The 27,843-nt window shown below is 42.9% G+C and overlaps 1 protein-coding gene across 4 annotated transcripts in view; it reads right to left on the bottom strand.

The window, feature by feature from the left end:
* GRIK3 (glutamate ionotropic receptor kainate type subunit 3) overlaps positions 1-27,843 on the bottom strand; it is a 240,518-nt gene that overhangs the window by 91,627 nt on the left and 121,048 nt on the right. For all 4 annotated transcript variants that reach the window (XM_067011312.1, XM_067011303.1, XM_067011306.1 and 1 more), the window contains exon 2: positions 4,069-4,245. In XM_067011312.1, the coding sequence (XP_066867413.1) occupies positions 4,069-4,204 (136 nt within the window). In that variant the 5' untranslated portion in view covers positions 4,205-4,245. The remainder of the gene's footprint in view (positions 1-4,068; positions 4,246-27,843) is intronic.

The raw sequence follows: 27,843 nt of genomic DNA, 5'->3' as shown, positions 1-27,843 counted from the left end.
TGTACCCCCCACCTAGCCATTCTTCTGTTGATGGACCTTTCATTTATTTCCAGCTTTTGGCTATTATCAAGAAAGTGGCTAGGAACAACCTTCCAGACATACATTTCACTTTAGTAGATACTTCCAAACAGTTCTCCTGCGAAGTTGAACCAGTTTTCACTCCCACCAGCATTGGGTAGAAAAAATAAACCTCACCTCCTACCTCCCACCCGACCCAGAAAATCAATTTGAGATAGATCATAGAGTTAACTATGAAAGATAAAACAATAGAGCTTCCAGAAGAGAACATCTTCATGACCTTAGGATAGACAAAAACAGAACACAAAAGGCATTAGCCATAATGGAAAATATTGATAAATTGGACTCCTTTCAATGAAAAAGTTTGCTCCTCAAAAGATACTACCAAGAGAGTGAAAAGGCAAGCTCATCCGTAACAGATATATGCAATATGTATATCCAGCAAAGGACACATATCCAGAATACATAAAAGACTCACACAAATCAATATGAAAATGACGAGCAACTCAATTTTCAAAAGTGGTTGAAAGCCTCCAAAAGGCACTCCAAGATAGGGAAGCTCCAAATGATCTATTAGCATCTGAAAAGATGCTCAATATCTCTGGTCATCAGGGAAATACAAAATAAAACCACAGTGAGCCATCTGCCACATAAACCACCGAAAATAAAACGGACTTTGCCACGAGTTAGCAAAGATGTGGAGCAACTACTACTGTCTCGCATTACTGGGGGGAGTGCCAACTGGTACAGCAACTTTGGAAAACTGTTAGGCTGAACATATGCACATTGGATGACCTCACATTTCCACTCCTGGGTATGTATCCAACGAAAAACGTGCACGTTTGTGCGCCAAAAGACATCGATGAGAATGTTCATAGCAGAGCTACCCTGAGGCCTTAAATGGAAACAACTCCAATGCTCAACAGTAAATTTGATTTTTAAAAACTGTGGTCTAGTCATATAATGGAACACTACACAACAATGAAGAACAAGAGACTACTGTGACATCCAGCAACATAGATGAATCTCACAGATCTACTGTAGGGTGAAAGAAGCAAGACTCAAAAAAGTACGCATTGGTATTCTATTCACGTAAAGTTCAAAACCAGGCAAAACTGGTATATGGCACCAGCAGTCAGAACCGTGATTCTACAGTACGGTAGAGAGGAGGCAAAGGGATGTGCAATCTAGCGGAAGAGATGGACGATAATCACATAATTATACCCACACACCCACACCCACACCCACACCACCAGGGGTCAGGGAGGTGAAAAAAAGGTCCAGAGTGTTATAAGATGGAAGTAGGGAGACCTGACCTTGTCCACGGACTTGCGGAGGGCTCCCCTGAGGACCAGAAGGCTGAGAGGAGAAGGAGGAGTTCTTTAGACAAAGAGGTGGGATGGGGAAAGGGAATTATAAGCAGAGGGAACCACACGTGCAAAAGCCCTGAGGTGGGAGGAAGCATGGCACCTGAGGATGGCAGGGATGGCTAGAACCCAGAGCCTGAGGGACCCAGTGGCACAGATGTGGCTGGAGGGTCACGTCAGTGCTGGACTAGGTAGGCCCTCCAACAAACAAGGCACGTGACCTGCTGTGGGATGGGGAGGGGCTGTGGCTTTGGTCACTTGGACCCATCTGGCTGGACTTCCAAGAGCTGAGTGTTTCTGTCTCGGGTCTACTCCCCCACCGCCAGGCAACTCCTCATAGTGTGGGAATGTGAACCCCTGCTGGAGGAAGTGCCTCAGCAGGCTCTGAAGCTCTGTCCCGGGCTCACGGCCGGGGAAGGTCCCTGTGCCGAGTGGCACGTGCACCACTCAAGAGTCATCTGTTCCTTTAGTGAATTTTAGACAAAAGGGACAGAAGACACAACCCAGCCCATAGGGGGGGTGGTATCCATCCATGCAGGACTCTCTGTTCCATCTCCAGGCATTTGTTCTGTGTCTTGACCTTTTCACTGAGCAGTTTTGATTGAGGTCAGTCATTTTCTAGCTGGACAAGGCTGGGCAGAGGGTGCCAGCATGGACTCTCAGCAGGGAGATGGAGACCTGACCACACAGTGTTGGCCGCAGTGCATGCTGGGAAAGAGCTAGGAGGATGTGGGCAGGGAGGAGTGCACGTCAGCACGGGGAGAGGAGGGACGGAGGGATGGGCGAAGGACCACTCTACAAGGCTAACAGGGTGGGGTGCCTCTAGTTTGTGTGCAGGTTGGCCCTGAGGCAGTGGCTTCTAAAATGTCAGTAACAGCTGTGTTCAATGCCAGGAAACCCTCGACCTTCAGCACACAAGGCAAGGAGAAGCAGGGCGGGCGAGGCAGGCACCAGCAGTAGGAAAGCACCTGAAGGTGTGAGGCCCCTGACCTGATGGCTCAGGGAGTGGAGAGCAAGGCAGCCAATGAAATAAAAACAAGTCCAATGGTACTTCATATGTACCAGGCACTGTCCTAAGCCCTTCACAGAGGTGTGCCCATTTTGTAGACGAGAAAAAGCTGAGGCACTGGGTGTTTTGGGCAAGGTCACACAGCTAATATCAGAGTGGACAGAGTGCAGTTCCAGGATGTCTGGCTCCAAGCCCATGCTACTCTGCCTTTCTGTACTGAGGTGTTTACCCGCAATGGGGTTTTGGAAAACAGAGATGGCAGGAGGCAGCACCTTGGCAGGTCTGTACCTGAGAGCCCAGGAGACCTTGATTAGCCACTGGGAACCCCTTACAAAGACCAAGGGGATCTTGTGGATGGGCCTGTCTCCCCAAGATGCATGGATAATGCTGTCAGCTCAGCTGACAAGGATTCTGGGCAATGATGCTCAGCCTCCCATGCCCCATTCTCACACTACTCATTCATTGATTCATTCAATGGTCATTTCATTGAACACTTAATATATACCAGTCTTTTAGGTGCCAGGGCTATATCAGTCAAGAAGAAGGAGCCTTCCTCTCAGCTGTGTTGGAGAGGAGGAGAAAGACATTAAATACACACAATTATTTAATTACAAATTGTGATAAGGGCCTTGAAGAAGAGAAGCAAGGGGCTATGATAGCGTACGATAGGAAGGATGACCTGGGAATGAGATTCCTTAGGTCTGAGGGTTTTTTTAAATAGAGTTCCATGGAACTCTAGGGTTCTATGGAAGTTATTTCCAGAGTTATCTAAGACTTTAAGTTAAATTCCAATTGCACATATATATGAATGATATTTTTAAAGACAGCAAAAAAAGAGCATACTGGTATACTCAAATGTGCTATATGCCACATTGGAACCTGCTAGCTCATTCAGGTATTGACAAGTTACCTTGTTTTTTTAGTGAGGATCTAAAGTACTTCAGTCCTTTCTGTGCAGTCATTGGAGTTTATTGTAAATGTGTCACTAATGCGAAAGAACACAGCCCAATATTTTATTTTTGATTTCTTAAAATTCAGGTAAGGGGAAAACTATCTGATTGGATTTAGTACAATTTTTTTGTGAATTATGGTTTTCTTGTTATTATGCAGCCAAAAAAGAAAAAATATGCAAACGTACTGAATGCTAAGGCCAATGTCAGACTTCAAGTGTCTTCCACAGCTGGGGTCAAATTGTTGTACCCATAGCAGCAGCTGTTTTTGTTTTTAGTAAGTCTTTTTATGGCAAGTAAGTGTTGCATATTTGAACTTCTACATAATCTGTTTTATATATATTTTAAATACTCATATACTGGGCAGGATTTCAACGAAAGAAAAACTAAGTTTGAAAGTGCTGGCTTTGGTTCAGAGGCTTTGGAGGCCTGGGCTGGCCTCCTTACCCATCTCAGGACCCCACCCCTCATACTCCACCCCTTCCCAACGCCCCCTCATTCCCTCATGGCCTTTGCCTGTGGCCTAGAAACTCCTGATGGACAAACTGCTGCTCCTGAGAGATGACACGACCTAAGCGAACTGCGCCAGAGGCCGGTCCTGAAACCAGGCAGAAAAGGCTCTAGGCCCCAAACCCAACCAGAGCTTTGGCACATTTCTTGGACAGCAAACACAGCCTTATCCCTCCCAAGGCCAGAAAGAGAGCAGTGGGGGCGGCCCACTCACCCTTCTTGGTGGCCTCGAAGCTGTCGTGGAAGTGAATCCTCTGGATGTCGTAGGTCAAGGTTGTGTTGGGCAGCAGTGTCCTGTTTCTGTTGATGATGTTGGCAGAAAATCGAAAGGCATGCTCCTCGGCGTTCATGATCTGGGCGTTGGGGCCGTCTGCATACTCAAAGATTCCTCCTGCGAGAGATGGGTAAAATTGTGTGTGCTGGGGAAGGAGGAGGGCTGCCAAGAAAGGCGCTTGGTTCAGAATGTTTTATGGGCAAGATTCTTCCCCCAAATGTTCAATAATATGCCAGATTATTCCCATACGTAGAAATTGTGTTGGAGCATAAGAAATATGAAAATCCTCCCAGTTCATTTCACTCAGCTAGCAAATTCCTAATAACAGAGACTGACAAACGGAGCCCAAATAAAATGACCAACTTATGAATATTGCTATGAAAATTCTCAATACAGTGCTGGCAAGTAGAATCTACCGGAATATTATTACAAGGATAACATGCCATGACCACAGAGTTGTATTCCAGGAGTATAAGCGTGGTTCAATATAAAGACATCTATGAATATCATTCCATTACATCAACAGTTCAAAGGGAAAAAGATATGATCAACTCACAAAATGCAGGAAGGCATCTGACAAAATTTGCTGGGAATGTAAATTGATACAGCCACTATGGAGAACAGTATGGAGGTTCCTTAAAAAACTAAAAATAGAACTACCATGCGACCCAGCAATCCCACTACTGGGCATACACCCTGAGAAAACCATAATTCAAAAAGAGTCATGTACCACAATGTTCATTGCAGCTCTATTTACAATAGCCAGGACATGGAAGCAAACTAAGTGTCCACTGACAAATGAATGGATAAAGAAGATGTGGCACATACACACAATGGAATATCACTCAGCCATAAAAAGAAATGAAATTGAGTTATTTGTAGTGAGGTGGATGGACTTAGAATCTGTCGTACAGAGTGAAGTAAGTCAGAAAGAGAAAAACAAATACCATATGCTAACACATATATATGGAATCTAAAAAAAAAAAAAAAAAAAAAGGTTCTGAAGAACCTAGGGGCAGGATAGGAATACAGACGCAGACGCAGACGCAGGGAATGGACTTGAGGACACGGGGAGGGGGAAGGGTAAGCTGGGATGAAGTGAGAGAGTGGCATGGACATATATACACTACCAGATGTAAAACAGATAGCTAGTGGGAAGCAGCCGCATAGCACAGAGAGATGAGCTTGGGGTTTTGTGACCACCTAGAGGGGTGGGATAGGGAGGGTGGGAGGGAGATGCAAGAGTGAAGGGGTATGGGGATATATGTGTACGTGTAGCTGATTCACTTTGTTATACAGCAGAAACTAACACAGCACTGTAAAGCAATTATACTCCAATAAAGATGTTAAAAAAAAAGAATGCTTAATAATCTAGCTCTAGAAGAGACACTTCCTTGAAGCATCTTCAGCTTAAATTGGCCTTTAATATCACTAATGGTGAAACACTAGAGGCATTCTCATTAAAGGAAAAGAAAAGAGGAGGTGTGTAGAGTCACACCACACCATTAACCAATGAAATAAGAAGGAAAAAGAATTTAGAGGCACATCCCTTGGAAAGAAAAAAATTCTTATTTGCCAATGATATAAATGCCTTCCTAAAAGCTCTTAAAATAATCCCTAAACATGAAAACTAGTAAGAACTAGTAGGAGACTCAAGTTCAATAACCAGTTAGCACAAATTAAGTGTTTCTTTAAATCAGCAACAACCAGTAAAAACTTAATGGCAAAAGGATTTCCTTTACAATATCAACAAAATAGTAAATAACCAATCATGAACCAGCTCCAATATTAAAAATGACAAAAACACCTTAAGTGAGAGACATAAAAATAGATTTAAACAAGGTGGCATGTCATGTTCCTGGGTAGGCAGGGTCAAGGGTAGAGGTGTCAGTTTTTCTCCAGATTACTTTTTCAGCTTAATGTAATTCCAATCAGAATCATAGAAGAATGTATATGTGTGTGTGTGTGTATATATATATATATATATTTTTTTTTTAACTTGACAAAATGACTCTAAAATACATCTGGAAGATTAAACAGGAGACAGCCTTAAAAGAGATGAGAGATGACTTGCACTGCCAGATTTAAAATATATCATAAAGCCAAAATAATTAAAACCATGTCCTAATGGTATATGAGAACACAGTTGGGCCAATGGAATGAGATAAAAGCCCCCAGAAAAAGATTCAAGTAGAGATAACTATTTAAGACATAATAAAGATGGCTATTTCCAATCAGAAGGTAGAAGATGAATTATTCATTAATTGTGCTGAGACAATTATCAATTATTTGGGAGAAATTTAAGTTAGATTCCAATCTTCAGCTATATCAAAAAAAAAAAGTTCCAGATGGAGCAAAGATTAAATAACAAGAAAGTAAGGGAAGGAAGGGGGGTAAATAACTCTACAAAACTACCTAAAAAGACAATATAGGTGAATATTATACAATATTGAGGTGGCGGAGGCCTTCCTAGGCATTCCAATAAAGTCAGAAACCATAGGAGAAAGATTTATAACTCCACAGAAATAATACAAAATGTGTAGATTTCAAAATTTCCATAAACAGAATTAAATAGCAAACAACAAACTTGGAAATAATATAGGTAACATATATGGCAGTATAAAGGTTGATGTTCTTATTTTATAAAAAGCACCTAAAACACTTGAAAAAGACAAATGCTCCGATAGAAAAATATGCAAAGGGCGAGGATGGGCATTTCACAAAAGAAAAAAAAATAATATGAAGGAGCTATTAACACATATGAAGAAATGTGCATCCACTCCAATAGTCAAATAAACTCAATTTAAACCAACAGTGAAATACCATTTTTGCCTGTCCCATTTTTGCCGAGGGTGTTTGGAAACCAACATTTGCTTAAGTGTTGGTGGAAGTGGGAACCGGTACACCCTCCTTCCTTGATGGCCATTAGAAATGTATCAAAAGCCTTAAAAATGCTCACATCTGGAACTCCTATCTTTGGTTTCTAGGAATTGATTCCAACGATGGGCACGCAGATCATGTGTGGGGAGGCGGATCTGGAGATGCTCAACACCAGAGAAACAGTAAATAAATGGCAATTTGTTATATATTCCCATATAATAGCAAACAGTTAATGACTGGGAAGTATCCATGATATATTTTTAAGTGAAAAACAAAAGCTGTAAAGCAGGAGATGCTGTGTGACCCCACGTTAGAAGAGGAAGAATAGGAGGAAGATGAGGAGGGACCCTTATCATTGACAGAAGAAGAGGAGGCATTTTCAACACAACACAAGTGAACAGTCCTATGTAATAGATTTCTTATTTTGTTATTTCTGCTTATTTTCCCAAAATTAACCTCTATTCTTTTTTTTTTTTTTTTTTTTTTTTTTTTTTTTTTTTTTTTTTTTTGCGGTATGTGGGCCTCTCACTGTTGTGGCCTCTCCCGTTGCGGAGCACAGGCTCCGGATGCGCAGGCCCAGCGGCCATGGCTCACGGGCTCAGTCGCTCCGCGGCACGTGGGATCCTCCCGGACCGGGGCACGAACCCGCGTCTCTGCATCGGCAGGCGGACTCTCAACCACTGCGCCACCAGGGAAGCCCCTAACCTCTATTCTTAAAAAAAATCAATTGAATTGTGGTATTATTTACATGAAGAAATTTCACACAATTCACCGTTTTAAGTGTACAATGATTTTTCGTACATTTACTAAATTGTGTGACCATCACAATCCAGCTACTGAACATTTTCATCACCCCAATAAGATCCCTGGTGCCCACTTACAGTCAATCATTGTTTTCACCCCCTATCCTCCGGCCTCAGGCAACCGCTAATTTACTTTCTGTTTCTAGAGATGTGTCTTTTCCAGGCATTTCATTTAAATGGAATCATGCAATGTGCGGTCTTCTGCATCTGGCTTCTTTCACTGAGCATAATGCTTCTGAGGCTCATCTATGTTGTAGCACGTATCAGTACATCATTTCTTTGTATTGTTAAATAGTATTACTTTCTATGGATGTACCACATTTTATTTACCAGTTCACCACCAGTGGATGGGCGTCCTGGTTGGTCAATTGCTTTAAATTTTTTTTTTTAAAAAAACCAGTGAATATTTTAAAAAGTAAACAAATAAATCTGCTGCTCTCCCACCCCCGTGGGTCTCCGAGAAGGCTTACAGTTTGTAACACATAGTGTGCATGCCTGTGAGTCTGTGTGGGGATGCAGAAACATGCTGAGCACATCCGTAAAACAAGACGAGAAGACTGCATCCCCAAATGTTAAGAGGGGGTCTTTCTGAGGAGGATTACGGGTGACTTGAATTTCCTTCTTTGTGCTTCTTCTGTATTTTCAAAAAGTTCTGCAGGGAACATGTGTTATATTTCTAATCAGAAAAGCCATCATGTGATTGTGTGTATGTGTTTAAAGGAAAATAAGTGATCAAAATACCATATGATCCAGTAATTCCATTTCTATGGATACAAATTTAGAAAAAGTTAGAGTAACATAAACATTTATGTATAAGGATATTCTTGAAATAGTATCTTGAAATAATATTGAAAAAAAATAGAAACAACTTCATGTTCAAAAGCAGATTACTCAATATATTAAAACCCATCCATATGGCAGAACAACTTGCAGGCATTAACAGTCAGGGTATTGGATGGCAGGATGTGGTGGCCGGGATTTGCTTCAAAATAATATGGGAGGGGTGGATGTGAAGGGAATGCAGATAGGGCAGGAAAGGCCATGGGTCGCTGATTGCTGGGGCCAGGTGGTGGGTACACAGGGATTCATTATACCATTCTCCCTAAGTATATATGACAGACGTCGTCCATAATAAAATAGCCTTTAAAATCATAGTATATAAGGGAACAATAACAAATCGTAGTCATGCAGTCAGAGAAAAGACACATTATTTGCAGATGCTTATTACCATTCTCTTAAAAACTCAAGAGAATCATATCAAAACCTAGTAGAAAGTAAACAGAGAGCTCATCAGGGGACCAGCATATAAAACATATACAGAAAAATGTATAGCTTTCCTATAAATCAGCAATAAACAGTGAGGAATTACCAGGGGAAAAATAGACCCTATTCACAAAAGCAACAACAAAAAAATAAAATACTTTACAATAAATGTGCTATGCCTATATCAAGAAAACTACAAAACTTTACTGGGGGATATAAAAGAAGACTTGAATAAATGGAGAGACATAACTTTCTCCTGGAAGGGAAGGCTCAATATTGTAAAGATGTCAGCTCTCCTCAAATTAATTTACAAATTTAATGCAATTCCAATTAAAATCAAAAAGGACATACCAGAAGGGTGTACACCAAAATGTTAACAGAGGTTCTTTCTATAAAGTAAAAAGATAATGGATTGATTTTGCTTAGTGCTTTTCCTCCCAAATGTTCTGCACGGAGCTTTGGTAATAAGGAAAAAAAGCTTTTAAAAAACTCTCTTAAAACATACTTAATGATACAGGAAATGCTCATCCTGCCTGCCCCCAAAGGCAACAAAATAGTATTACAGTATGAAACCTATTTATCAAATAAAAAGCACATAACTATATTTTTAGAAAAAAGACTGGAAGGATTTATACCATGGTACCAGCGAGTTTCTCTGGGAAGAAGAGGTTTATGGATACTTTTAATCTTGCTCTTTGTAGTTTCTTGATTTTTCCAAATTATTTACAATGAATAAGTATTATTTTTAATATTTTAAAATGTAAACATCAAAAAAAAATTCTTCCAAGGAAGGCTGGGGAGAAATCTAGTCATTACAGAGCCCCATCCCAAATGAGGGTCAAAGGTCATGGGACAATGGGCCATTTCCTAGGGCTTCACACATCCTTGCTTGCCTCTCAGACCTTGGCAGGTGGGGAGGAGAGGAGAGAGGGGGGTCTCAAACCACTGCAACCCAAGCCCAGAGGATACACAATTCAGTCCCATGAATACCCACTGGTCTCTGCCGACTTGTCACTGGGTGCTGGGATAAGAGAAGTCAGTCCTGGGCCTCTGCTCTCAAGGAGGACTCAGCTGACAATAAACGGATGACCACAGATGACCATAACCAGCATGTGTGGTAATCAGCTGTTCCCAACTCAGGTTCCAGAGACAGGCCTCAGTCCAAACCCTGGCTCTACCCACTGGAGGAAGTTACTCTCTCTGAGACTCAGTTTCTCCATCTGCAAAATGGGGTACACGCTTCCAAGGGCTGATTGTTGCGAGGAAGAAAGAAAACAATGTAGCTAAATGCATGGGACATGGTGAGGACTTAGTAAAAGGCAGTTATTAAAGTAGGAGTGAAACAATGCTATTTAGAAAAACAAAACGAATTCTGAGTTTCTACATTCTAGGGCAGGGGTTGACAAACATTTTCTGTAAAGGAGCAGATAGTAAATATTTTTGGCTTTGTGGGCCAGAAGGTCTAACGGACTCTTCCATTGTAGCATGAAAGCAGTATATGTAAACAATGGATGCGGCTATGTTTCAATAAAGTTTTATTTACAAAAACAGGTGGTGAGCTGGATGTGGGCTGTAGTAGCCAGTGGGCTGTAGTGGGCTGTAGTCTGTGCCCTCTTCCATGGGAAGGGCAGCCTTTATCTCAGAGGAAAAAGCACCTTAGGGCCTGGATGGAGAAGATAAGACGATGATAGTACTGAATTGCTGTGCACAAGAAACAAAGATGGGATGTTGAATTTTTGTGTGGGGAGGATTGTAGAGAAGGGCCCAAGAGAAAGGGAATAGACAGGAAGTGGGCCCAAAAAGAGAGAAAGAAGAGGACAATATACCCCAGGACCAAAGGCGGGTGAGGCCACAGCAGGAAGGGCCATGTTAACACAGTGATGTCTGGTTCTTAGTGCCGTTAGCCTGATCTGTGTGTGCTGTCATCTCCCTCCTTACAGGAGCCCCATCATTTAGTAAAGTTGGTCACAGAAAACTGACCCCAGCTTGTGCTCTTTGGGGACAGTGAAGCAAGGTGGGCAGAGTCCAGCATAGGACACATCAGGGTAGAAAGAGGACAAGAGGTGCAGGAGGTGGGATGAGAGAGGATGGAAAATTCATCAGAGAAGGAAGTTGGAACAAGAGGTGATTAGGAGAAACCAGAAGCCCTGGGGCACCTCAGAGATGCTGCTGGGGAGAGGCTGTTCCCCCATCTCTATCCCCTAAACACAGGTAAGGATGGGTCATTTTACTTGAACATTAAGGGCAAGATGATCCCCCAAATTTGAATGTATTGGGACACCCAGGCAGCAAATATTTAGATACAGTGCAGAGGTTCAGAGAGTGGATTCTGGATGTAGCAGACCTGGGTTTGAGTCTTGGTTCCATTCACAGGCTGCCCTTCTCTCTAGAGAACTATTCTCACTTCTTCCCAGGAGGGTAGTATGTAGCCAATGACTGAATGATACTGGGGCTCAAAAGGGTGGTCCCCTTGCCTCAGGGTGGGTATAACTCTGGTGCAGGTATGCTCCACAGCCCCTCCCAACAGCCCCCCCCTTGCATCGGACGAAGACCAGATCTTACCCAAGGCTGCATTTTGGTCCATCCCTGTCCCCTTCCCTATCCTGCTTTGCTCACTCCCCAACAGGGTTTTCCTAAAGAGCACTCTTCCCTGTTATCGACCCCAGGTATCTGAATCCTTGACTCAGGCTCTGCATCTGGGGGACCTGACCTAAGATAGAGGTGACATTGCTTCAGGGAGAGTATCAACCACACTCACCTTTCAGTTCTTTTGGAGGAAGGGGAGGGCGGCACTGAACCTCATCCACTGAAAAACCTTTGAGGGTTCTTCTACCCTCTCCCTTCTGGGTCCTCTTGCCCCCTTTCTCTTTTTTTGAAGGGGGCTCTATAGATAAGGGAGCTTTGTAAGCTCAGAGTCTGATGGGCTGGGGTTCTAATTCAGGCTCCACCCCATGGAAGAAAGGCTGCTTTGGGTCTTGGCTTCTGGAAAGAGCACCCCGCCCCGCTTTGAAGCAGCTCCCCCATTCAATTGGCTCCTCTCTATTCTCTTCCTTCCCATACATTCCTCATGATCATTATTTAAAGAGGCTAATAAGTAGGTTGGCACCGTTGATTAATGCATAATCTTAATCATGATTGCATAGCGTAATTGGCATTAATTTGAAGAGCTAGTTCATTATGAAGATAATTGTCACTGCTTTCTGCTTTAATAAAATGGAGCAGAGACACCAGGGCTGCTGAGGAAATAGGATGGGGTGTGTGTGTGTGGGGGGGGGGGGCGTGTGCACGCGCGCACACGTGCGCGCTGTGTGATGGGTCCCAGAAGATGTTAGCAGGGGTGGAGCACAGGTGCAGTTGGATCATTTTCTTCCAACAAAATCTTGAGTGTAAGCCCAATGGGTAAAACAAATAACAATAATAATAACAATAACACAACTGATTATGTGCTGGGGATGATGCTGAGTGCTTTCCACCTGCTTTATTACAAGAACCTCTACAACCCCATTAGACAGAAATGATTATTGCCCCATTTTACACAAGAAAAAACGGAGGCCCAGGGAGGTTAGAGAGGTTGTGAAAAAACTATATGGTAAATTGTCTTCTGCAACCAAAGCCAGCTTGTTGGTGCCAACTGTTAACCTTTCAGGAGTTGTGAAAGTGAGTTACTAAACCTTTGGCAGCTTGAAAGCAGCCACAATGAGAATGTTTACACCACAGAAATAAGCAGGTGCTACAAATGAGAGCTTCCCCGCCCCCCGCCCCCACCCCCCGGAGAGTGTGATTACCAGCACACCACTGCCCAAGCCCATCATCTGGACTCTTAAAGACTGGATGCCACAGTTCCCGAGAAGCCTCTGTAACCCCCAGGGCTCCACCAGGCGCGGGATGAAAAACACTGCTCAGAACTAACCTCATCTCCAGACAGCGAAACGCAAGGCCGGGGCTGGGGGAGGAGTGCTCGAACTAGCTGTGCCAACCGGAACCGATTTCCTTCTTGCTCCTTCTACAGTCACATGCTGTCATATGTTTCGAGAAACATTCTGACTGCCCTAAGCATAAACACCCTTATTTTTAAGATTGCTTTTTCTGTCTCTGGAAATGTGCCCAAACAGTGACATTGCCCTGCCTCCCAGGTGACCTATGGTGGCCTGTGACCTCAAATACGCACTGCCGTCCTGCCACGTCTCATCATGAACAGCAAGGAGGCACCACCCACAGCCCCTGCTGTCCCAACACACACTCCTTCTGGGCAAGTGGCCCTAGAGACTCTCCAGTGCACAGGTCCCAGGGCAGATGCAAGCAGAAGATTGAGTCCCCTGATTAAGCCCATGACCTCATGACTGTCTAGGGCTGGTCTGGAGTCTTGAGATGTTCCCTTCTCTTGAACAACTTTGTGCTCTTGAATTTGGCCCTTGCAAAGGCAGCCCAGCCAGCCCAGCCCCGATTGCAGTGAGCCTGGCAGACTCCGGCCAAGCCTGCGATGTGCCGCCACCTGTCTGTCTGGCAGCCGAGTCCCAGGAGACATTCATGTTCCCAGCACCAGGCCCAGGCACCGTCAGTCCTCTGGGGCCTAAGTCTGTTCTTTCTTTTCCAGTCTGCTTTGTTGTTTTTCTGAAGTTTCCAAGGTGTTGTAGAGATTGAGACGCTAATCGGTGAGACTGTTGCTAACAGCCTCTTCCCGGGCCCACCTCCCTGTCTGTTCTGATCAAGGTTCTCTCTTCTCCCTGCCAGGGCCCCTGCGGCTCTCTGTAGCCCGTGGGTTGGAAGAACCAGGCTCTGCTTTCTACTGCACCTTAGCCAGCTCTTCAGGACCCCGGCAGTGCCTGGGGACTTGCTTCTGGGCCTCTCTGTGCCGTGGTCTCAGCAGAAGGAGATGAGGGGACACACTGGCTGACTTCCCCCACTGGGCATAATAGGTGGTTTACAGAAGGTAAGCAGTGCCCAGTGGAAAAGTGCCAAGGATAGGCTTTCTGAGGTCCTGGGCAAGGAAGAGGAGACAAGGAGTCTGTGTGTCTCCCCTCCTCTGGGTTCGTTGATTCGTTCGTTCATTCATTCATTCCCCAAGCAGTTTATAGGCTACAACCATGAACAAGGAACCATGCTGAACACGAGATGAGTCACAGAGAGACTAAGCGTACTCCCAGGCCTTCAGGAGCTCACAGCTCGGAAGAGGAAATGAGAGAAGGCGCACACATAAAATCGCTATGGGTGAAAACTCTCCATGCGATCAGAATGTCTGGAAAGCTGGGGAGACTCGGAGAAGAGGGGGTCATGGATGTCTCCGTGGATAAGGCAGCATCTGCCCTGCTCAGAGCCGAGCTGTGGAAGGAACATGGCACCGGCGAGGGAGAGAATGGCCGTGGGTGGGTTCTTGAGGATGAGGACTTGGGCTAGGGCAGGGCCAGTGGGGAGGGAGTGAAGAAGGGGCCAGGCAGGAGGGGAGCTGCTGGGTTTGCTTCTCTAGGACTGATCTGTGATGAGATGAAGGAGGGAGGTGGGGGCCTGTGAGAGGGAGCATCAAAGAAGACCCTGGAGCCTGGACCAGAATGGGAGTGCAGTCAAGCCTGTGGACTCCACGGTCAGGCTGCCTGAATTTGAACTGACCCCGCCATTTCCCAGCTGTGCAAACTTGAGCAAGACCCTTCCCTGCCCTGTGCCTCTGTTTGGTCATCTGAAAACAGGGATATTAGTAGCACTTACAACATAGCTCTATTTTGAGGCTTAAATGGCATAAATCATCTAAGGCACGTTGTAAGCCCTCATAAGGGCAAGAAGTTACAATTTTGTAGTGACATGGAAGCTGGGGGGCTTTAAATTAAATGGGGGGTATCCAGAGAAAGAACAGATCTGAGGAGAGGATTGCAGTCTCGGAGGGCCCCAGGGGAGGGCTCCTGATGGAGTCTCGGAGCCTGGTGGCAGTTGTTTTAATTGATCTGATGATATGCGGAGCTTTGTCTGTACAACTCAGGGACGCGCAAGTCAAATATTGCAGAATCCACCACGTAGGGAGGATGGCTGGAGGCTCCTGTGCTGCCCAGAGACCCTGATGACCGATGGGCTGTCATCAGGTGGAAGAGCAGGAGCCAGGGCTGCTGGGAAGGGGGCTGCTTCGCAGGGGCCCAGGGCCAGTGAGCGCCTTTGCCGGAGGGGCCAAAGGAAAGATCCTGAATCCCGAGTCCCTGGTGGGGCTGTCCCACCTCCTTGATGGGCAGAGCCGTCACACAGCCCACCCCCATGCACACCTGCGCACAGCAGAAAGGCCAGCCATAAGCCTGGCATTCGAGGCCCTTCCTGGGCCAGCCTGACCTCCTCCACGCAGGGCATCCTCCACTCACACTGTACTTGTCACCCTCCCCTTCGTGCCTCGGTGCTTTCGAGTGTGCCCCCCCTCTACCTGGATCGCCTTTCCTTCTGTTTCCTCCTTCCAAAGCTGGCTTCCATATTTCTCTTCTGAGCCTTGTGTAGCAAACGCTGTCCTTGTGTCCTCCTCCTCCCACCCCCCACCAGGGGCCGCCTGCAGACATTTCCTCTGCCCCCCCCCTTGGAATTCGTTGGTGATAATGCAGCTACAAGAGCCAGGGAGCTGAGCTCAGCGGAGCCTAAGCTGAGGAGGCAGGAAGCAGGGGGATGAACCCCGGCTTCCTCGCCCCTCAAAGGTGCAATTCCGAGTCACGAAATACCCAGTTTTGCAAAGGGCCCCAGTGGGGCTGAGCCCCAGTTACCCACAGCACAAGCCACCTGAGGACACACCTTCACTGGCTTTCCTCCTTCCCCATCTCACTTTCCTGCTCCATTGCCATACTTCCTGGGATCATCTCCCAGATAAACTACTCGCACCCTAACTTGTTGCAGGATCTGCTTTGGGGAGCTCCCAACTAAGCCGCCTTCCCTGAGCTCCAAATTCATCCTCTATACCCACCCTCACCTGTGTTACGTGTCATGTCCCCCACTCCCTCCCTGTTAGGCTGCAGGCATCTGGAGGGTAGAGACACACGTTAGTGGTCCTGGCATCACTTTCCCGCTCCAGTGTCTAACACTATCTAGCACAGAGAGGATGTTGAGACATGTTTATTAAATAAATACATCCGTAAGTACATGAGTGTGTGCCTGTATATACACCCCCCCCACACACACACACACTCTCTACTTGCTTTTAAAAGCTAATTCCTGTTCAGGACTTTGATGCTTAAATGACAAAGCAAAAAGCACACAAATATCCTCCAGACCACCTGCCATGAAGATGCCCAGCAGGGCAGATACCCAGGTCCTGCAGTTTTCAAGCTCCTCCGTCTCCCCATCTCTGGCCATGATTGGCTCTTACTAGAGGAGGAAGCTGAGGCTGGGATGCCCTCAGTAGGCAACCTTCCAGGCCCCTGCCCCTTGAAGGGGTAGATAGGGTGCCATGTGCCTGGTGACGTGGCTGGATGGCTGTAGAGAAAGGACCTGATTCTGGCTGGGGGTGGACCCTCAAAGCAGCCCTAACCAAAGCTCCTCTCCAAACCTGGGGCCCCGCTCCAGAGTGGTGTCGGCACCTGGAAGATAGCCCTCCCTCAGCACCAGCCTGCCTGCCCCCAGCCCAGCCCTGAGGAGGCCAGGAGGCCAGTCTAAGGCCACTGGGATGCAGTGTGGGCAGAGGCAACGGGCGGGGACAGGGGGAGTAGAACCTGGGAAATTAGCAGAGGAAGGAGCCAGCCCGTTCTGCATTATTAATCCCATCCTCATCTGTTTTAAATATCAATTGCTATGCAGGTTAAATACTTATTCAGATGCCTTTTAGCTTAAAAGCAAGCTAATTGATCTCTGGAGATCCTGAATGAACAGTGAAGAAAGTGCACTAATTATAGAATCAACCTCCATTTCTCTGTTTTGTTTCTTCTCTGACAATGCTGCTGGAATGACAGAAGGGGGGGGGGCGTCTGATGGAGCAAAACACGTGCTGTTTTGATTAGGCCACAACACAAAGTTGACCTGCAGGCCCCGCCCCCCACCCCTCCCCCATGGCTCCTGACTCTGGGATGAGCTCTCCCAGGTGGGCCTCCTGGGCACACCTCTCCCAGGTGGGAGCTTTTCAAGACAGGCCTTCAAGATGCTGAAAGTATCAGTATGGTTGCCTGCTCCTGGCCCACCCATCCTGCAGGCCTGTCCCCCATTAAAGAAAAAACCAACACAAATGCAGCCCAAGTCTCTCGAAGTCCACTTTCTTCTCACATACGCTGACCTCCTCTGGGGTCTCAGCTTGTGATTTTGCAGTGGCCTCCTGGAATTATGCAGTACAGCTCAGCTGACCCTGGCACCCCCGTGGTCCCTCCCATAGCTCCCTATTCACTAGGGACACCCATGCTGCAGCCCCGTGGTGCCTGGACCACCCCAGTTGAAGGAGCCAGGGTTCCTCAGCCAGGAGCAGTAGATTCCTCTCTCCTGCTCCAGAGACGTGTCCTGTCCCTTTCTCTTCTCTCCCTGTCCAGGTTCCGACCCCATCTACTAAGCTGCCTTGGGTAGAACAGAGAATGGGCACCTCTGTCTTGACTGGAGGGAAAATTGTGTCATTGATGTTTCAGCAACACTGGGAAACTACCGTCGGCGTGTAGGGAGGCTGAAGTCTTCCCATATGTTGGGGAAAGTAGAAGTTAAACAAGATTGAGGACTTCCCTGGTGGCGCAGTGGTTAAGAATCCGCCTGCCAATGCAGGGGACACAGGTTCGAACCCTGGTCTGGGAAGATCCCACATGCCACAGAGCAACAAGGCCTGTGTGCCACAACTACCAAGCCTGAGCTCTAGAGCCCACGAGCGACAACTACTGAGCCCGCGTGCTGCAACTACTGAGCCCACATGCCACAACTACTGAGCCCACGTGCCACAACTGCTGAAGCCCGTGCGCCTAGAGCCCGTGCTCTGCAACAAGAGAAGCCACTGCAATGAGAAGCCCTCGCACCACAATGAAAAGTAGCCCCCGCTCGCTGCAACTAGAGAAAGCCCATGTGCAGCAAGGAAGACCCAACACAGCCAAAAATTAAACAAACAAACAAACAAAAACCAACCCCCCCCACAAGATTGAGCAGGTTCCTTTCTTGCAGAAGTTCTCTGGGTGTTTGCTGTGTTCACGCGCAGCCTCTGAGAGGTGGGGAGCATATGCAACATTCTCCAAACTTACTTGACAACCATGGAAACCTCTTCTGGCAGAGCATCTCCCTGAAAACACGCTTTGGGAATTGCTGCATCACAGTGATCTGGGCAAAAGTTTCTTTTCCCCTTCTGAGGAATGAGATATTTGAGGTTCAGGGCTAAAGCCTTCACATCTCAGTCTGCCCCACATAACCTGGTTCCCAGCCCTGAGCACCAGAGACACACAAAGAAAGAATGAAGAAAGTGTAACAAAGTATACTTTGAAAGTATTTGATCTACTTACCGTCAGGGGGGTCCACGTGACGGGTGTTGTTTTTACTGGATTGTTTCCGGGACATAAGTTACAGGTTGTTTGCTTAGAGGCGTGATTAGCGTGTGTGAGTGTGTGTGTGAGTGTGTGTGTGTGTGTGTGTGTGTGTGTGTGTGTGTGTGTGTGTGTGCGCGCGCGCGCGCGCGCACGCAGGTACACATTCAACTCACAGGGGCAGGCGCACAGCAGGGAGGGAAGCATCGGGAGCCAATTCACCAGCCAAATGCTTTGTGCCTCTCTCTCCCAAAGGCACTGGGTTGAAATAAGAGATTCTGACTTAATTATGATCATTAGCAAATGAGACTGCTTGCATCTTCACAAGATCTCAGCTCCTACAAAGGAATTCCAAGTGACCTCGTCTCCCCACAGACCCCACTGATAGAGCTGTTCATCTACTCAGCCCTTCCTTCTTTCTCCAGACACTCAGGAAGCACCTCCCACGTGTCACGCACCAGGCACACAGCAGATAAACAATAGGGGAGACCCTTACCCCTGAAATACCCTGCTTATTTCCCAAAGCTCTTAATGCAGGTTGAAATGATCTCAAATATCTGTTATCTAATTTATAGTCTGCCTTGTCCCCCACCCTTATCACTATAATATAAGCTCTTTGAGCATAAAGAGCTTGTTCATTATTTTCTCCCCAGTGCCTAGAACAATGCCTGGCACATAGTAGGCACTTAATAAGTATTTCACGATTATAAAGGAATATGTATGGAATGTACAAGTTTAAGCAAGCATGAAATGGCTAAACAACAAAACTTCAGGGAGGTAACACATGGATGGTGGCTTTTATGCCTTGACATGATAGAAGGGGACACCACAAAAGGTAAGAATATAATTTGGGGCTTTAAAGTGGTGGGGGAGATTCCTTATAGGAAGGCTTGAGATCAGAAAGCTGAACACTTCTTACCAAAAGCCAGAAAGACTCATAATCCCCTCTCGTCACAGCCACTCAGAAAAGCCCAAGTTTATAACAGGCAGGACAGCAGGTGCATTCCCAGGACTGGAGCAAAACTGCACTCTCTTTTATTTCATTGGTTTATAATATTATATGTTTCACGTGTACAATATTATATTTCGACTTCTGTATACACTACAGCATGCTCACCACCAAAAGTTTAGTTTCATCCATAACCATACAGTTGACCCTCTTCACCAGTGTTGCCCGCCTTCCTTCCCCTCTGGTAACTGCTACTCCATTCTCTGTATCTATGGGTTTGTTCTTCTTTGCTTTGGCTTGTTCATTTTATTTTATTCTACACTTGAGTGAAACCATACAGTCTTTGTCTTTCTCTGTCTGACTTACCTCACTTAATACCCTCAAGGTCCACCCATGTTGTTAAAAAATGGCAAGATTTCATCTTTTTGTCCTGTGGCTGAATGGTATACCATTCTATATACAGTTGACCCTTGAACAACATGAGTTTGGACTGCACGAGTCCACTTACATGCAGATTTTTTTTCAATAGTAGATATCATAGTACTACATGATCCACAGTTTGTTGAATCAGCAGATGTGGAATGGCAGATACAGAGGACCCACCTATATGGAGAGTCGACTATAAGTTATACTTGGATTTTCGACTGTGCCCCTAATCCCTGCTTTGTTCAAGGGTCAACTGCATATACCACATCTTCTTTATCCATTCATCTGTTGATGGGCACTTAGGTTGTTTCCACATCTTGGCTATTGTAAAAAAACGCTGTGGTGAATATGGGAGTGCATGTATCTTCCAAATTAGTGTTTTTTAAAATTCTTCAGTTAAATACCCAGAGGTGGAATTGCTGGATCATATGGTATTTCTATTCTTAATATCTTGAGGACCCTCCATACTGTTTTCCATAGTGGCTCCACCAGTTTTCATTCTCACCAACAATGCACGAGGGTTCCCTTTCTCCACAGCCTGCCTCTCCAACACTTATTTCTTGCCTTTTTGATAACAGCCATTCTAACAGGCATGTGGTGATATCTAATTGTTTTGATTCACATTTCCCTAGTGATTAGTGACATTGACCATCTTTTCATGTTGGCAAAGATTGGCAAATCTGCCAATTTTTCAATCAAGTTGTTTGGTTTTTTTTATTATTGAGTTCTTTACATATTTTGGATATTAATCTCTTATTGGATATATGATTTGCAAGTACCTTTTCCCATTAGATAGGTGTCTTTTTGTTCTGTTGATTTCCTTTGCTGTGCAGAGCTTTTTAGTTTGATATAGCCCCATGTGTTTATTTTTGCTTTTGTTTCCCTTGCTCGAGGAAACATATCCAGAAATATTGCTAAGACTGATGTCAAAGGGCGTACTGTCTATGTTTTTTCTAGGAGTTTTATGGTTTCAGATCTCACATTCAAGTCTTTGATCCATTTTTATTTACTAGCAGAAAGAAAAATTAAGAAAACAATCCCATTTACAATTGCAACTACAAAAAAATAAAATATCTAGGAATACATTTAACCAAGGAAGTTAAATTTATTAACCTGTACACTGAAAACTGTAAGCCATTGTTGAATAAAACTGAAGAAACACCAAGAAATGGAAAGATATTTCAGGCTCATGAACTGAAAGAATTAACATTGTTAAAATGTCCATATTACCTGAAGCAATATATAGACTGAATGCAATCCCTATCAAAATCTCAATGACATTTTTCACAAAAATAGAACAAAAATTCTAAAATTTATATGGAAACACGAAAGGCCAAATAGCCAGAGTGATTCTGAGAAAAAAGAACAAAGCTGAAAGTATCACACTCCCTTATTTCAAATTATATTACAAAGTTATAGTAATGAAAATAGCATGGTATTGGCTGGAAAACAGACACATAGATCAATGGAACAGAACCAAAATCCCAGAAATAAACCCACACATTTATGGACAATTAATTTATGACAAAGAAGCAAAGAACATAAAATGGAGAAAGGATAGTCTCTTCAATAAATGGTGTTGGACATTTTCTTTCATTATATTGAAGTAGATTTGATTTACAATGTTCCAGGTATATAACAAAGTGATTCAGTTTTATATATATATATATATATATATATATATATATATATATATATATATATATATATATATACATATACATATATATATTCTTTTCAGATTCTTTCCATTATAGGTTATTATAAATCTTGAATATAGTTCCCTTTACTATACTGTAGGTCTTGGTTATTTATCTATTTTATACATAGTGGTGTGTGTCTGTTAATCCCAAACTCCTAATTTATCCCACCCCCACCTTTCCCCTTTGGTAACAATGTTTGTTTTCTATGTCTGTGAGTCTGTTTCTGTGTTGTAAATAAGTTCATTTGTATCATATTTTAGATTCCACATATAAGTGATATCATATGAAAAAAAAATAACTGGTGTTGGAAAAACCGGACAGCCACATGCAAAAGAATAAAACTAGGCCATTATTTCACATCATACACAAAGTCACAGTCTTAAAATCTGCATAGGCTGTCAGCAGCCATGGCAAAAAGAAATAGTTTGCATTTAATAAACAACCTAAACTTACACCTAAAGGAAATAGAAAATGAGCAAACAAAAGCCAAAGTTAATAGAAGAAATAATAAAGGTCATAACAGAAATAAATGAAATAGAGACTACAAAAATGATAGAAAAGATCAGTGAAAATAAGAGCTGGTTCTTTGAAAAGATAAATACAATTGATAAACCTTTAGCCAGACTCATCAAGGAAAAAAGAGAGAGTGCCCAAATAATTAAAATCAGAATGAAAGAGAAGTCAAAACAGAAATAGAATCACATGAGATTACTACAAACAATTATATGCCAATAAAATGGACAACCTAAATTCCTGAAAACATAATCTCCCAATACTGAATCAGGAAGAAATACAAAATGAACAGACCAATTACCAGTAATTATATTGAATAAGTAATTTTAAAACTCCCTATAAACAAAAGTCCAGGACCAGACAGCTTCACAGGTTAATTCTACCAAACATTTAAAGAAGAGTTAACACTGATTTCTCTCAAACTATTCCAAAACATTGAAGAGGAAGGAATGCTTCCAAACTCATTCTATAGGGCCAACATCACCCTGATATGAAAACCAGAAAAAGAAACCACACAAAAAAGAGAAAATTACTGGCCAATATCACTGATGAACATAGATGCAAAAATCCTCAACAAAACATTAGCAAATCAAATTCAACAATACATTAAAAGGATCATACATATATCATGATCAAGTGGGATTTATCCTGGGAATGCAAGGATGTTTCAGTATCACCACAAATCAGTAAATGTGCTACACCATATTAACAAATTGAAGAATAAAAATCATATGATCATCTCAGCAGATGAAGAAAAAACTTTTGACACAACTCAACATCCACTTATGATAAAAACTCTCAACAAAGTGGGTATAGAGGGAACATACCTCAACATAATAAAGGCCATATCTGACAAATGTACAGACAATATCATACTCAATGGTGAAAAGCTGAAAACATTTCCTCTAAGATCCGGAAGAAGACAAGGGTGCCCACTCTTACCACTTTTAATCAACATAGTATTGGAAGTCTTAGTCACAGAAATAAGACAAGAAAAAGAAAAAAGGAATTCAGATTGGAAAGGAAGAAGTGAAACTGTCACTGTTTGCAGATGACACGACATAATATATAAAAAATCATAAAGATGCTACTAAAAATCTATTAGAACTAAAAAAAGAATTCAGTTAAGTTGCAGAATATAAAATTAATATACAGAAATCTGTTGCATTTCTAAACACTAACAACAAAGTATCAGAAAGAGAAATTAAGAAAATAATCCCACTTACAATTGCATAAAAAAGAATAAAATACCCGGGGGTAAATCTATCTAAGGAGGCAAAAGGCCTGTAAAGGAGGTTAACTATAAAACGCTGATGAAAGAAACTGAAGATAACACAAACAAATGGAAAGATATACTGTTCTCATGGAATGGAAGAGTTAATATTGTTAAAATAATCATTCTAACCAAGGCAATTTACATTTTAAATGTAATTCCTATCAAAATACCAATGGCATTTTTTCACAGAATTATAACAAATAATTCAAAGATTTGTATGGAAACACAAAAGACCTGAATAGCCAAAACAATCTTGAGAAAGAAGAACAAAGCTGGAGGTATCATGCTCCCTGGTTTCAAACTATACTATAAAGCTACGGTAATCAAAACAGTATGGTACTGACAAAAAACAGACATATAGATCATTGGAACAGAATAGAGAGCCCAGAAATAAACCAACAATTATATGGTCAATTAATCTACAACAAAGGAGGCAAAAATATACAATATGGGAAAAGACAGACTCTTCACTAAATGGTGCTGGGGAAACTGGACGGCCACCTGCAAAAGAATAAAACTGGACTACTTTCTCAGACCATGTACAAAAATAAACTCAAAATGGATTAGAGACTTGAATGTAAGACCTGAAACCATAAAACTCTTAGAAGAAAACATAGGCAGTACACTCTTTGACACTGGTCTTAGGAACACTTTTCTGGATACGTGTCCTCAGGCAAAGGACACAAAAGCAAAAATAAACAAATGGGGCTACACCAAACTAAAAAGCCTTTGCACAGTGTAGGAAACAATCAACAAAACGAAAACGCAGCCTACCGAATGGGAGAAGATGTTTGCAGGATTAATATCCAAAATATACAAAGAACTCATACAACTCAACACCAAACAAAACAAACAACCAATTAAAAAATGGGCCAAAAGGCACATGAGAAGTTCAATATCACTTATCATCAGGGAAATGCAAATCAGAACCTCAGTGAGATACCACTTCATACTTGTCAGAATGGCTGTTATCAAAAAGACAACAAATAAGTGTGGCAAGAATGTGGAGAAAAGGGAACCCTTGTGCACTGTTGGTGGGAATGTAAATTGGTGCAGCCACTGTGGAAAACAGTATGGAAGTTCCTCAAAACGTTAAAAATAGAACTATCATATTGTCCAGCAATTCCACTTCTGGGTATTTTTCCAAAGAAAACAAAAGCACTAATTCAAAAAGATATATGCACCCCCAATATTCACTGTAGCATTATTCACAATAGCCAAGATATAGAAGCAATATAAGTGTCCACTGATAGGTGAATGGATAAAGAAGTTATGGTGTGTGTGTGTGTGTGTATATATATATATGTGTGTGTGTGTGTGTGTGTGTGTATGTGTATATATATATATATATATATATATATATACACACACATATATATACAATGGAATATTAGTCAGCCATAAAAAAGAATGAAATCTTGCCCTTTGTGACAACATGGATAGACCTAGAGGGTATTATGCTAAGCAAAATAAGTCAGACAGAGAAAAAGAAATACTGGATGATTTCACTTATATGTGGAATCTAAAAAACAAATCAAATGAAAAAACAGAACAAAAGAGAAACAGAGTCAGGGCTTCCCTGGTGGCGCAGTGGTTGAGAGTCCACCTGCCGACGCAGGGGACACAGGTTTGTGCCCTGGTCTGGGAAGATCCCACATGCCACGGAGCAGCTGGGCCCGTGAGCCATGGCCACTGAGCCTGTGCATCCGGAGCCTGTGGTCCGCAACGGGAGAGGCCACAACAGTGAGAGGCCCGTGTATCGCAAAAAAACAAACAAACAAAACTATTAGAACTAACAAATGAATTCAGCAAGGCAGCAGGATACAAGATTAACATACAGCAATCTGTTGCATTTTTTTACACTAATAATGAAATATCAGAAAGTAAAAAAAAAAAAAAAAAAAAAAAGCTATTTAAAATTGGGTCCAAAAAAATACCTAGGAATAAACTTAACCAAAGGGGTTTCTAGATTATACACTGAAAACTATGAAACATTGATAAAGGAAACTGAAGATGATTCAAAGGAATAGAAAGATATCACATGCTCTTGGATTAGAAGAATTACTACTGTTTAAACGGTCAAACTACCCAAAGCAATCTACAGACTTAATCTGATCCCTATCAAAATACTCATGACATTTTTCACAGAACTAGAACAAATAATACTAGAATTTAGATGGAACCACAAATGACCCAGAATTGCCAAAGCAATCCTGGGTAAAAAGAACAAAGCTGGAAGCATAACCCTCCCAGACTTCAGACAATACTACAAAGCTACAGTAATCAAATCAGCATGGTATTGGCACAAAAACAAAACTATAGATCAATGGAACAGAATAAAGAGCCCATAAATAAACCCACACAGCTATGGTCAATTAATCTACAGCAAAGGAGAAAAGGATATGCAATGAAGAAAAGGCAATCTTTTCAACAAGTGGTGTTGGGAAAGCTGGAAAGCTACCTGTAAATCAATAAAATAAGAACACTCCCTCACACCAAATACAAAAATAAACGCAAAGTGGTTTAAAGACCTAAATATAAGACATGACACCATAAAAATCCTAAAAGAGAACACAGGCATAAAAATTCTCTGACATAAATCGTAGCAATATTTTCTTAGACCAGTCTCCCAAGGCAAAAGAAATAAAAGAAAAATGAACAAATGGGACCCAAACAAACTTAAAAGCCTTTGCACAGAGAAGGAAACCATCATCAAAATGAAAAGGCAACCTATGGAATGGGAGAAAATATTTGCAAATGATGTTAACAACAAGGGGTTAATATCTAAAATATACTAACAGCTCATAAAACTCAATATAAAAAAAAACAAACAGACCAATCAAAAGATGGGCAGAAGACCTAAATAGATATTTCTCAAAAGAAGACATACAGATGACCAACAGACACATGAAAGATGTTCAACTTTGCTAATTATTAGAGAAGTGCATATCAAAACCACAATGAGGTATCACCTCACACCAGTGAGAATATCTATCATCAAAAAGTCTACAAATAATAAATGCTGGAGAAAAGGGAACCCTCCTACACTGTTGGTGGGAATGTAGATTGGTGCAGCCACTATGGAAAACAGTATGGAGCTTCTTTAAGAAATAAACTACCATGTGATCCAGCAATCCCACTACTGGGCATATACCCTGAGAAAACCATAATTTAAAAAGAGTCATGGGGCTTCCCTGGTGGCGCAGTGGTTGAGAATCCGCCTGCCGATGCAGGGGTCACGGGTTCGTGCCCTGGTCCGGGAAGATCCCACATGCCGCGGAGCAACTAAGCCCGTGAGCCATGGCCGCTAGGCCTGCGCGTCCGGAGCCTGTGCTCCGCAACGGGAGAGGCCACAGCAGTGAGAGGCCCGCATACCGCAAAAAAAATAAAATAAATAAAAATTTTAAAAAAATAAAAAAATAAAAAGAGTCATGTACCACAATGCTCACTGCAGCACTATTTACAATAGCCAGGACATGGAAGCAACCTAAGTGTCCATCGACAGATGAATGGATAAAGAAGATGTGGCACATATATACAATGGAATATTACTCAGCCATAGAAAGAAATGAAATTGAGTTATTTGTAGTGAGGTGGATGGACTTAGAGTCTGTCACAGAGTGAAGTAAGTCAGAAAGAGAAAAACAAATACCGTATGCTAACACATATATATGGAATCTAAAAAAAAAAAAAAAGAGGTTCTGAAGAACCTAGGGGCAGGACAGGAGTACAGACGCAGATGTAGGGAATGGACTTGAGGACATGAGAAGGGGGAAGGGTAAGCTGGGATGAAGTGAGAGAGTGGCATGGACATATATACACTACCAAAAGTAAAATAGATAGCTAGTGGGAAGCAGCCGGCACAGGGAGATGAGCTTGGGGCTTTGTGACTACCTAGAGGGGTGGCATAGGGAGGGTGGGAGGGAGATGCAAGATTGAGGGGATATGGGGATATATGTGTACGTATAGCTGATTCACTTTGTTATACAGCAGAAACTAACACAGCACTGTAAAGCAATTATACTCCAATAAAGATGTTAAAAAAATAATAAAATAAAATGAGGATAATGATTAAAAAAATAAAGATACCTTATATGATTTTTAAAAAAAGATACATCTCTCAGGGTGGTGGGATGAACTGGGAGATTGGGATTGACATATATACACTAATATGTATAAAATAGATTAATAAGAACCTGCTGTGCAAAATAAATAAATAAATAAAATTCAAAAAGAAAAAGATACATACATCTCAATGTTCATAGCAGCACTATTTACAATAGCCAAGACATGGAAGCAACGCAAATGCCCAACAGACGATTAGTTTAAGAAGAAGTGGTATATTTACACAATGGAATATTACTCAGCCATAAAAAGAATGAAATATTGCCATTAGCAGCAACATAGATGGATGTAGAGAATATCATACTAAGTGATGTAAGACAGAGAAAAACAAAACAGAAATAGACTCACA

This window comes from Kogia breviceps, chromosome 1, assembly GCF_026419965.1.
Source record: "Kogia breviceps isolate mKogBre1 chromosome 1, mKogBre1 haplotype 1, whole genome shotgun sequence".
NCBI lineage: Eukaryota > Metazoa > Chordata > Mammalia > Artiodactyla > Physeteridae > Kogia > Kogia breviceps.
The sequence above is the reverse complement of the archived record's forward strand: the minus strand, read 5'-3'. Positions and strand labels throughout refer to the sequence as shown.